Source organism: Gymnodraco acuticeps, unplaced genomic scaffold (genome assembly GCF_902827175.1).
Source record: "Gymnodraco acuticeps unplaced genomic scaffold, fGymAcu1.1, whole genome shotgun sequence".
In the NCBI taxonomy this organism is placed as follows: Eukaryota; Metazoa; Chordata; class Actinopteri; order Perciformes; family Bathydraconidae; genus Gymnodraco; species Gymnodraco acuticeps.
This window is the reverse complement of record NW_022992059.1, coordinates 705,774-718,883: the sequence shown is the minus strand read 5'-3', so window position 1 is coordinate 718,883 and position 13,110 is coordinate 705,774. Positions and strand designations below refer to the sequence as shown.

At 41.2% G+C, this 13,110-nt stretch overlaps 1 protein-coding gene across 2 annotated transcripts; it reads right to left on the bottom strand.

Moving 5' to 3' along the window:
* Positions 1–640: 640 nt before the first annotated feature.
* Positions 641–10,004, bottom strand: LOC117537031 (calcitonin gene-related peptide type 1 receptor-like). Of its 2 annotated transcripts, none has more exons than XM_034202207.1 (13): positions 9,910–10,004; positions 8,796–8,873; positions 7,863–7,983; positions 7,669–7,776; positions 6,831–6,943; positions 6,657–6,748; positions 5,260–5,386; positions 5,021–5,174; positions 4,282–4,342; positions 4,137–4,203; positions 3,826–4,044; positions 3,622–3,663; positions 641–2,575 (listed from the first exon to the last, which is right to left on the bottom strand). In XM_034202207.1, exons 2-13 carry the CDS (start codon positions 8,844–8,846, stop codon positions 2,369–2,371), a joined length of 1,362 nt encoding a protein of 453 aa, XP_034058098.1. In that variant the 5' UTR covers positions 8,847–8,873; positions 9,910–10,004; the 3' UTR covers positions 641–2,368. The 2 variants fall into 2 exon arrangements, with proteins under 2 accessions (XP_034058098.1, XP_034058097.1); XM_034202206.1 differs by having other exon boundaries at positions 9,853–9,988.
* Positions 10,005–13,110: the final 3,106 nt, after the last annotated feature.

The following is a 13,110-nucleotide window of genomic DNA, read 5'->3' as shown; positions in this document are numbered from 1 at the left end:
AAGTACTTAATACTGGATAGTTTTTGTTTTATTCTTATCTAAAAACAGAAGGACGATAGCCCATATATGAGATTTCAAAAGTATTTTATTTTGAAATTCTACATCAGATTGTCCTGATTTTCTCTGATTGACTAGATGGAGTCTCCTGCTATCACCCTGAAGTGAAATAAGTATTTGATTGACTTCGAATGACTCTTTGTTTATGGACGGTTTCCATTAAATAATAATCAAAATATAGATGGACAATAGATCTAATTTGAGATTTTAAACAGCATACATTTTAAATTGTGCTTCAGAAAGTAATGTTATTTTAGGAGTGTTGTGAGATGGTGTCAACATCAATTGAAATTAGTCACCCAGTGGAAATGTCAGATATGTCTTCATAACTGTATACTTACATTTTACATTCACTCAGTTATGATGTGGTAGTTATACATACTTTGTTTTAAATGAGTATTGATCACATTATATAGTACATATTTCTTAATTTAAACTCCAGTATATATGAATATGTTTGGTGTGTTTTTTAGGTATATTTGTTATTGACCGAGTAAACGCTTTTATTTTGAAGGCAGTTTTTACAGGCCTCTACCGTAATGCATAGGATATTCGCGCACCGCAATATAACGTGCGGGCTGGCTTGACTGTGTTTTCCGAAGTGGGGGCTGGCTTGACCACAGTCTGTTTACCCAGTGTTTCCTGACATGAAACGTTTTATTTCACCTTGCTATGTGTTTTTAACGTATATTAAAAAACGGGGACATTTCCGGGGACAGTTTCAACCGGGGACAGGCCAATACAAACGGGGACTGTCCCCGGAAAACGGGGACGTCTGGTCACCCTAGTGTAAAAGCATGGGAAAACACACTTCTGTGATTCAAACCATTTATTTTGAATATTTTAGATAATATATATCCTTCTCCTTTCAAAGTTGCCTGTGTTAATACAAAGCCCTATTATTATTGAGATTCTGTGTGCAGAAAACCCAAGCTATATTCTTTTTACGTGTGTTTTTTTGAAGAAATCGCGGTCTCTTTATGCTATGCTAAGCTAACATAGCATACTCAATGGGAAATGTGAAATGGACGTCATTTATACAGTGCTTTTCCAGTCTTTCGGACCCCTCAATGCTTTGAAATTGTTCTAAATCATTATAGTACATTATAGTAACTATTTTTTTAGCATTATAAAATATTCAGTGCTTCAGATTTAAAGGTTTAGTTTCCGCTCTTTATGCTAAGCTAAGCTAAGCACATTCTTACTGAACAGACCGAGTGGTTTTGATCTTCTCACCCAAACCTCGTCAAGGAAGTGAAAAAGTGTATTTCCTGTTTGGAAAGGCTGAAACCAGCAGCTCTTCACTCGACAGGAAAGTAACATTGTATTTTACTGAAGGTGACTAACTTTATCTTATCAGTCAATCAACATGTCAGTTCCTGCTGAATTCTTTTTTTTGTATTCCTCTAGAAGGTTGATACTACTACAGTGATTAACCAGTTGCAGTCTGTGGACAAACGTAACATAAGTACTGTACAAGGATGTGTTCTTAGCTGACTAAGTATAAATAGTTCACTAAAGGCTTCATATGTTGTGCCTCCATATGTCATATTCATACAGAACACAAGACATTTTCTTCTGTGAATCTTAGTCTCCCCAGCATTTTGGAATATCAGATATTAGGCAGGAACAGTGAGCCTGACTTATCTTCTAAGACCTCATACATAAATAGAAAACTCTGAGTTGCATGCATTTAATTAAAAGTAGTTAAAAAGCAGGAATGACATTTAGCTAGCAAGCTAATTATTTGCTCTATTTTTACGTTTGTACTTTTTGGTGTAGTTCTGTATAGTCTAACAAAAAAAAGCATGCTACTTATTTTACTTTTCTTGACTGATTGGCATTAAGTTTTTCTTTCCAACTTATTTGTTGCTATTTCAAGTGCGCCATTATGCTAGCTCCTGCTAACTCTGGCTCTTGCTATCAAGAGATGAGTTGTGAAAACAGGGTTTTCGTGCATCACCTTTCCACAGCACCAACCACCCATTTTAAAATGGTATCTTCAAGTTAATCCACACGATGGAAAAAAGCATGAAATCCTTAAGTTAATGCTTTACAGTGACACCGTTAGATTCAGGGGGTCTTCCTTTTGTCCGGCAATGGGTCCTTTGAATATTTGTAGGGTGTCCTTTTGTTTTGGTAATATTTGTGAAAAAGGGTAATTTAGTTTTTAGTTTTTTTGGATGAGAGATTTAAAAATAATCACAAAGTTTGTATTCATCTCCCATGAACAGTAGTAACACTCCAAGAAGACGTCAATCTTGGTAACATCGTGGTAGAGGTCAAAGAAACGGTGTCTCACGTGTCTCCTTCACACGAAAGGGCTGTCCGATCTGAAGATGTCTGAGTAGCTCTTGCCGTTCATGTGCTCGGTGTGGCTCTCAATGCTGTAGCAGCGGTGGACCTCTGTGAGCGACGACGCCACGTAGGAGGCCGAGCGGAAGAAGTCGGCGTTGGCAAACGTGCCAGAAAACTGCATCCGCTGCTGGTTCCAATTCCTCCGCAGAACGCTCTGAACCTGCAGGAAGAGGCAGAGAAGAAGGTGGTCAAAGATTGCACTATTCATATTCTATTTTATCTTTAGGAAAACTTTAAGCAAAGACCATATATAATACACTTTTGGTGCATTCATATCCATAATTGAAGCGTCCATCTAGACATGTAGCCAGTATTAAAGGTCACCTATTGTGCAAAATGCACTTTTTGATGTCTTTTTAAATAAATATGTGTCCCCGGTGTGTAAGGAGACTCACAAGGTGTCTGAAAATACAGCCCTCTCTCTTTTCCTCCTTACCCACATCTCTAAAAACGGGGGTACAACGGAGCTGATCCAGATTTGCTGCGGTCATGACGACATTACAAAAAATGTGGGCTGGCTTTACGTTGAACTCCTGGCAACGTTCCGCCCACGGCCTTATCGTCCCCTATCAGAAACGTCGCTGTATCAGAAACAATGTGCAACGTGTTTTGGAAGTAATATGGTCTGCGTTTACATTAGCAAGCATCGCTAACACTCAGAGCTAACCTGTACTGGAGAGAATATGTGTAAAGAAGCCGGATATAAAAGGTTGTGGTAAACCCGCGAGAGAGAAAGAGTTTGAGCTCCATACTGTATTCAGAAATAATCCTTGATGTGGTTTGGAACATAATATGGCGTTTAACCACGGCAGCGTTTAGCTGAGTTTCTGCTGAGTAGACAGCCTTCTCTTCACAGAGCTCACTGCTTGGATGCTCTAAAGGGGCGTGGCCAGCAGCAGCTCGGTTACATTTAAAGGGCCAGACGCAGAACCAGCACTTTAGTAACATGGCTGAAATAGAGGGGTATGACGCATGGCTACAATGGGTGATCTGTTTGGTATTTTGAGCAAAACACTTAAAATACATGTTTTGTAAAGATATGGCCCTATAATATATTGTTCAAATATAGCATAATAGGTGACCTTGAAGGTCACGGAGCTCATCTCCTCTTTTATATTCCATTTCATGCTTGTGTATGTGATATAAACACAACAAATGTTACACAGCATCGGACAAATGTAATACTGAATCAAGCTCAATACTCACCTCTCCGTTAAAGAAGCAGAAAATTGTAGAAACCAAGAGACCCTGCAAAGATACACAAGATCCCTTAAGCCACATATTCATGCTCTTATTCTAGAAAGGTCACTTTTAACAACAGTATTATTGAGGATATTGCCGTTGGACAGTTATGCAACAAGAGCATGGATTGTTATATAATGCACCAGTGATTTTTATTGGCACAATTACCTGGTAGTGCATGAGGATCTCCATGACGTACAGGTAGATCTCAGAGACCCAGTGCTCTTGGGGCTTGTAGGGGACCAGCACGAACTGGATGCCGAGGAGGGGGATGAGGATGAGCGTTGCTCTCACCGCCCTCATGTAGAGGCTGGACTCGGCCTGATGCGTCACTCTCAGCTTTGTGATAAGAACCCGAACGATGTTCAGCAGGAAGAAAAGATTCACCTGGAAACCAAAAGTCGTTACAACCCAAATGCCTGTGAAACAGTCTTGGCAGAAGTAAGTCTTTAGTGGGTCAGTGAATCAGGATTTCTTACCACCAATGCTGCACAGATGGGGCCATGGATAATGTACAGCAAGGAGGTATCTGAGCTGACCCAACATCTGCAAAAGCATACATCACATTATCATAAAACACACATGATTTATTTCGAAATGGTCATCATAATTTAAAAGACTCACTTGTCGTTGTAGAAGGAGTAGCGCGCTATCGAATGTATCAATGTCGGCACGAGTGGAAAACCTGCAGAATGCAACGAGAACATTTATGGCAATTCTCCTGACCTGCATCACCACCTGGACTGTAAATCAAGTACAGACCACTCCCCTCACTAAAGCCTATAAAGCTCCGCCCCTCAGGCCTGTAAGCTCCAAAAAACGCTAAAAGGCTTCTGGGTTGGGAGTTTCAATGAGCACACAACACCAGATGTTCAGGGAGCCATTTGACAGTAACAGTGCATAAATATGTCTTTACGCAGAGGTGGGAGGAGTACTAAGATCTTGTACTTAAGTCAAAGTAGAAGTATTCAGATCTGTAACTTAAGTCAAAGTAGAAGTACCACAGAGTACTCTGTTACAAGTAAAGGTCCTGCATTCAAAATGTTACTCAAGTAAATGTAGAAAAGTATTATCATCAAAATATAGTTAAAGTACCAAAAGCAAAAATAGTCATTGTGCAGATTGGTCCATTCCAGAATAATATATATGATATTTTTTATAATTATTGATGCATTAAAAAGCATCAAAGTTGGTAAAGATGGTGCAGCAAGTTTGAATGACTGTGTATACTGCAGCTTGTGAATTTCTCCAGGTGGAAGTAAAGTCTGATTTAAGAGTTGATTACATTTCACATCATGAATCAAAGTACAAAATTGTACTTAAGTTGAGTGGTTGAGTAAATCTCTCTGTGTCTTTTACATACCCCAGCCTAGCAGGTAGTACCACACGAGGTGTTGTTTTTCTGCAAACACCGCAACCACGATCAGGGTGTGGAGGTAGATGCCCTCACACAGCATCCAGAAGTAGTTACAGCTCAGCAGGTACAGGTGGATGAACATGAGCAGCTTGCAGCATACCTAGAAGGGAAAATAAAAATCAGTCTTCATGTTTTCAATGATTTAAAACAATTTTGGTAGGATTTAGAAAGGTGGAATCACTCACAGAATCGTTGTACGTGTGTCCCTGTTTCTTTACCACAGTTGTAAGCCAGACAACAGTGATGATGGAGTTCAGCACGAATGAGAGGAAGAGGTTTTTGTGGAGCGTTATCCTCTGGCAGCTCAGACTCCTGAGGGCAGCCGATGTAAATGTTGATAAATTATCCATAAGAAATGTTAAGAGATACTTACATTTAGGAGAATCTAAAAGCTGACTACACATTTTATGCTTTCTGGCAATCGTGTCCAATCAAACCTGGCTGCCTTTTGATAAGTTACAGTATTTATCTCATTAAAGGCCCCCTATTATACTCTTTCTCATCAATATATTATAGTTATCAGTTATACACAAAACATGTCTCTGAAGTGTTTGGTTCGAAATACCAAACAGATTGTACATTTTAGCATCTCATAATCCCCTCTGTTTCAGCCCTGTTTCAAAAGTGCTGATTCTGTGTCTGTAGCTTTAAATGCTAATGAGCTGCTGCTGGCAATGCCCCTCTGGGAGATATTTGGTAAAAAATAACACAATAGGCGCTTTCACATCAAGTACTTTGCCGTACTTAGTTCATCAGAACTCTTTAGTTCTGATGAACTAAAGAGTTCTGATGAACTAAAGAGCAGATCGCGTTCACACCGGAATAAGTCCCTGGGCGAGGATTAGGCAAATGAAGCCGCTGACGTCACTTCTTCTGCTTTGGGTTTACTGGCAGGCCGCAAACAACTTCACGGCGTATACTGCCGCCCAAAGTCCCCGGCCGGAAGTCCCCGGAGTTGGGGACTGGCTTCAGTAGAAGATGCTGGGACTCCCAGCAGCTTCTACTGAAGCCTTCCGAGTAAATCGCCAGAACGCCGACACCTCCTCATCTCCACCGCTCCCATGTTTTATTTTGTGTTGCCATAAGTTAGTCTCTCTGCGTTGGTGCGCTGGGCTAATGCTAATGCTAATAATGCTAATGCCAGCAAATAAAATGGCGGCTTCACAAAACATTTGTTTTACGGGCCGTGGTTTGCAATTCGCCCAGCCAATCAGAAATTGGAACCTTTTCCTCCCCAGGAAAGTACCACCTCTCTAGCAGGGACTAAAAAGGGGTGAAAAGGTTCGCAAAAAAAAGTTCTAGTTCCAGATCTTTTTGGTGTGAACGCAAAATCCCAGGAACTATCGGAACTATTCCTGGGAAAAGTACTCCTGTGTGAAAGCGCCTAATGGTGCTCTCGGAGGAGATTCAGGTGATAAGGTATATATAAATGGATCAGGACAAAAAGAGAGAGAATCGTTTTTCCTGAAACTTTCAGAATCTCTTTACACAGAGGGGACACATATTTATGAATGAAAGACATGACAAATTGGATTTTGCATAATAGGTGAAATTTAAAACATTAGCACAATATAATACTTACTTAAAATTGAAGAATATTCCTAACGATATGAGCAGTGATACCATCGACAGGCCGTGACCAATCATAACAAGGTAGAAGTGAGTCATTGCCGCCTGCAAGAAAACAAAGAATAAATACATCTTAAAAGTAAAAGCTGCTTTATATAATAAGTATAATGTCTTTATTCCTCCTTACTCTCCCGTGATGCGTGGTGTTGGCTTGGCAGTTTGTGAAGTTGGTCCACGTCCTGTTGCTCTCGGGGTGGCGTCCCCACTCGCCCGTTTCTGAGCACACTTTGGAGGCCATTGCTGTGAACACATTTGCAACAACAAAATTACATTTATGTTTGTGTTCGGATTAAGCAAATTAAATATAATAGGAAATTAGATGAGATGTAAAGATTGGCTGTTTCCCCCTGCCATCCTGTCTGTTTTATGATAAGCTAAAGTGGCATTGATATTCATCTAAGAAAAGGAGTAAAGGTCACATTTTCTCAACCAAAATCAGAAGGATAGCCGAAGAGCTTCACCATCTAAAGACTAGAAATTATTCTTAAAAACAGTGGGAATGCACTTTTAAAAAATGGGAATACGTTTATTGTTTTTCCATTAATAGGTAAACGTCCTTTTTCGACAGCCTCAACTTAAAGGTCTTCTATTATAATAATGTAGGGATATATTATAGGTCTCAGATATATAAAAAACATATTTTTGAAGTATTTTTGCTCAGAATACCAAACAGATCACCCATTGTAGCCATGCCTCATACCCCTCTATTTCAGCCCTGTTACAAAAGTGCTGATTCTGGGTCTGGCCCTTTAAATGTAACCAATCTGCTGCTGGCCACGCCCCTTTGGAGCATCTGCATGCAAGCGGTGAGAGAGGATTGTATTTTCTGACACTTTGGGACTCTCCTTACACACCGGCGGGGACACATATTTATGTATAATAGACATCGAAAAGTGCATTTTGCACAATAGGTGACCTTTAACTATACAAAAAAAAAGGTTTTTAAGTTAGTCATATAACTGTACCATGAGGATCAAAATCTTTATAGTAGTCCGGACAGCTCTGCTCTGTTGGTCCGGCTTCAGTTTCATCCCAGCACAGCCACCCATCCCACGTGGTGTTGCACACTGGCCCTGCTCACAAAAGACACACACTGATATGTCAGTTAGAGTGAATAAATATGGGAGATCTAAATCAGTCCTAGGATCTGATCTCTCACCTATTGATTTGGTTCTGCGGTGGGAATCTTGTACCATCCTCTGGAAACACTCGTACTGGGCCGTGGCGATTTGGTTCAGATGCTCCAGCAGGTCATCTTCAGGGGTTGCCATCACAAGCAGCTGTCGACACAATTGGAAACACACACAGATGCACACTTGTAGAGATTAGTGTGCAACGCTCCAGCCAGCACCAACACATGAGGATTTATGTGGATAAAATACACAATTTAGATGTATTGATTGATACATTTTATTTTTAAGTAAAATAAATAATTACTATCATTTTTGCAGTGCATAGTCATGTAAGAGAAAACAAAACAAAGTGACATTTACAACAACAACAACAACAACAACAGCATTAGCAACATCAACAGTCCCACATAGTGTTCGAAAAGGAGTGAGAAGAATTATAATTTATTTAATCTCACCCCCAAGATCATTCCATTGCAAGTCCAGATTCTCAAGTAGGAGAAAATGTCTTCAGGCCACTTGGGAAACTAACATCTATCCCGAGTTGCATCATGGGAAGTGTAGGGTCAAAGTTAACCTTTTACTATTAGTATAACGTGTGTATATCTGAGCTTCTACTGCTGTGATTTAGCTCGTTTTTCTTTTAATCCTTCTCTCACAAGTTACTCAACTTTATGGAAGGGCAATACAAAATCAATGACTGCATCAGGGGGGGTTTAAATATTAATCAATACAAATAATGCATTTCAAATGACAAGTATGGAATGTATGGAAGCAGTTGACTTGGTGTGGATCCACAGGGGATCATCTATCCTCTAATGTCAACAATGCATTGCCCAAATACATCAAATACACTCCTAATTCAACCTTTAAAACTGAATGAATTATATAAAAGTCAATGGTAAAGCTGCAAAGAATGCAAAACAAGCATGCACAGGTGACATATGGCGCAGTTAAGATACCTTATTGAGGGTGCAAAAGACCAGGAGAGACATGACGTAGTTTCGTTCCATCGTGGATTTTCTGAGGAAAGTTTGTCACTGAGAAAACAAAACATATTATAACTTGAGCTGTACAAGAAAACAAAACTTCACATGTTGCATTTATTTTAAATTCATAAGTCATGTAAACAAAACTGTCAGTAAAACTATGTATCCAAACCCGGGTCTTTCATTTTTAAAGGCAGGTCACCCCTTTTTGGAAATTAGGGGTTACAGATGTGACCTTTAGCTTCCTCTGTTCCCCACAGCTTCCTTCCTGCATGCTTATTAAGCACGTTGAGCAAGTTGAACCAAGGTTTAGCCAAAAGACATTACCGTGGCAAATGCAGTAAAAGCATGCCCCATGAGAAGTAGAACATCTATCTAAATGATAATACAAATGTTAAGCGATTGATGTGTTGACAGTCGATGGAACAGTTCTAATGGTGGTAAAAAAAGATCACAATAATAACCAAAAGCATTCAAAGCAGTAACAATCGACAGAGGTATGGTTTGAATGTTATTATATTGAATTACTTAAGAAATAGAAGTCCCTCTCAATCACAATCTATGGGTGTATTGTGGAATGTTTTCATTATGAGCTGCACCTTGCCAAACACTTTTATTAAGAGGGGAGCTGCCATGTGGATTTGCTGTAGCTTTATTAGCATTAAATACATCAAAAAGCAATATACCATGATACTCTGTGAGCAAGTGAGTACATGGAAGCTTTCAGTTGTACTGTACCTGGTTGTTTCATATGTTTGAAAGGGTATATATTATTAGAATGTTATACTTGTTAATGTGTTTTAGAGATTTCTTTATTAAACCTTTATTTAACCAGGTGGTCCCATTGAGATCATCGATCTCTTTTTCAGATCAACCTGTCAGATACAAATATATATCAAGGACTTATGTCCACATAAGCATAAACAGTTCAAAAAGACATTCACAAATGAACACTTCCCCTTTCTGGGTACCATAAGAGTGTTCCAACAGCTATCACAGTCTACATGCTGAGAAACTGTTACAAGCGTACCTTCACAGGAGCTACTTTTTCCACTTCTTGAAGATTGTTCCTTGAGTCGCAGTTTACCTTGGCAGGGAAAGAATAGCTGTTTCCAAGACTTCCTTTGGAGTAATCCTTGAGGCATGTGTTTCACAACAGAGTCAGAGAGTCACTGAGCAGAGGAGAGCTGACTGAGCTCAGGATGACATCACAGATAGAGGACATCCCTTCAGAAGAATGTCCGTACAAAGGGTTGATGACATTACACCGTATCCTTTATATTATGTATATGATATTTGATCAGTTGATCTTTAGAGTCTTTGAATCATATACAATGCTTGTTTTTCTGTTGACATATTTCATCTGTAGCTGTCATGGTTATGAATATTGTTGCACATTGGGGAACTGATTTACATGGCAGAAAGAAATACTACGGATATGTTTCAAGGACTTTCTTATCATTTAGCCAATAAATACTGAGCAGCGTTCAGACTATATAACCATCATGGTCCCTGGTAGACCCCTACACAGACTACATAACCATCATGGTCCCTGGTAGACCCCTACACAGACAATATAACCATCATGGTCCCTGGTAGACCCCTACACAGACTACATAACCATCATGGTCCCTGGTAGACCCCTACACAGACTATATAACCATCATGGTCCCTGGTAGCCCCTACACAGACAATATAACCATCATGGTCCCTGGTAGACCCATACACAGACTATATAACCATCATGGTCCCTGGTAGACCCATACACAGACTATATAACCGTCATGGTCCCTGGTAGACCCCTACACAGACTATATAACCATCATGGTCCCTGGTAGACCCCTACACAGACAATATAACCATCATGGTCCCTGGTAGACCCATACACAGACTATATAACCATCATGGTCCCTGGTAGACCCATACACAGACTATATAACCGTCATGGTCCCTGGTAGACCCCTACACAGACTATATAACCATCATGGTCCCTGGTAGACCCCTACACAGACAATATAACCATCATGGTCCCTGGTAGACCCCTACACAGACAATATAACCATCATGGTCCCTGGTAGACCCCTACACAGACTATATAACCATCATGGTCCCTGGTAGCCCCTACACAGACAATATAACCATCATGGTCCCTGGTAGCCCCTACACAGACTATATAACCATCATGGTCCCTGGTAGACCCCTACACAGACTATATAACCATCATGGTCCCTGGTAGACCCCTACACAGACTATATAACCATCATGGTCCCTGGTAGACACCTACACAGACTACATAACCATCATGGTCCCTGGTAGACCCCTACACAGACTATATAACCATCATGGTCCCTGGTAGACCCCTACACAGACTACATAACCATCATGGTCCCTGGTAGACCCCTACACAGACTATATAACCATCATGGTCCCTGGTAGACCCCTACACAGACTATATAACCATCATGGTCCCTGGTAGACCCCTACACAGACTCTATAACCATCATGGTCCCTGGTAGACCCCTACACAGACTATATAACCATCATGGTCCCTGGTAGACACCTACACAGACTATATAACCATCATGGTCCCTGGTAGACCCCTACACAGACAATATAACCATCATGGTCCCTGGTAGACCCCTACACAGACTACATAACCATCATGGTCCCTGGTAGACACCTACACAGACTACATAACCATCATGGTCCCTGGTAGACACCTACACAGACTACATAACCATCATGGTCCCTGGTAGACACCTACACAGACTATATAACCATCATGGTCCCTGGTAGACCCCTACACAGACTACATAACCATCATGGTCCCTGGTAGACACCTACACAGACTATATAACCATCATGGTCCCTGGTAGACCCCTACACAGACTATATAACCATCATGGTCCCTGGTAGACCCCTACACAGACTACATAACCATCATGGTCCCTGGTAGACACCTACACAGACTATATAACCATCATGGTCCCTGGTAGACCCCTACACAGACTATATAACCATCATGGTCCCTGGTAGACCCCTACACAGACTACATAACCATCATGGTCCCTGGTAGACACCTACACAGACTATATAACCATCATGGTCCCTGGTAGACCCCTACACAGACTATATAACCATCATGGTCCCTGGTAGACCCCTACACAGACTATATAACCATCATGGTCCCTGGTAGACCCCTACACAGACTCTATAACCATCATGGTCCCTGGTAGACCCCTACACAGACTATATAACCATCATGGTCCCTGGTAGACACCTACACAGACTACATAACCATCATGGTCCCTGGTAGACACCTACACAGACTCTATAACCATCATGGTCCCTGGTAGACCTCTACACAGACTATATAACCATCATGGTCCCTGGTAGACCCCTACACAGACTCTATAACCATCATGGTCCCTGGTAGACCCCTACACAGACTATATAACCATCATGGTCCCTGGTAGACCCCTACACAGACTACATAACCATCATGGTCCCTGGTAGACACCTACACAGACTCTATAACCATCATGGTCCCTGGTAGACCCCTACACAGACTATATAACCATCATGGTCCCTGGTAGACCCCTACACAGACTATATAACCATCATGGTCCCTGGTAGACCCTACACAGACTATATAACCATCATGGTCCCTGGTAGACCCCTACACAGACTATATAACCATCATGGTCCCTGGTAGACCCCTACACAGACTATATAACCATCATGGTCCCTGGTAGACCCTACACAGACTATATAACCATCATGGTCCCTGGTAGACCCCTACACAGACTATATAACCATCATGGTCCCTGGTAGACCCCTACACAGACTACATAACCATCATGGTCCCTGGTAGACCCCTACACAGACTATATAACCATCATGGTCCCTGGTAGACCCTACACAGACTATATAACCATCATGGTCCCTGGTAGACCCCTACACAGACTATATAACCATCATGGTCCCTGGTAGACCCCTACACAGACTATATAACCATCATGGTCCCTGGTAGACCCCTACACAGACTATATAACCATCATGGTCCCTGGTAGACCCCTACACAGACTACATAACCATCATGGTCCCTGGTAGACCCCTACACAGACTATATAACCATCATGGTCCCTGGTAGACCCCTACACAGACTATATAACCATCATGGTCCCTGGTAGACCCCTACACAGACTATATAACCATCATAGTCCCTGATAGACCCCTACACAGACTATATAACCATGATGGTCCCTGATAGACCCCTACACAGACT

Coding starts and splice junctions, on each gene's coding strand:
- LOC117537031 (XM_034202207.1), bottom strand. CDS start 8,846: ATGGAACGAAACTACGTCATGTCTCTCCTGGTCTTTTGCACCCTCAAT. Junction 7,777..7,862: donor CCGCAGAACCAAATCAATAG/GTGAGAGATCAG, acceptor TTTTGTGAGCAG/GGCCAGTGTGCAACACCACG. Junction 5,387..6,656: donor GGAATATTCTTCAATTTTAA/GTAAGTATTATA, acceptor GGCTGCCCTCAG/GAGTCTGAGCTGCCAGAGGA.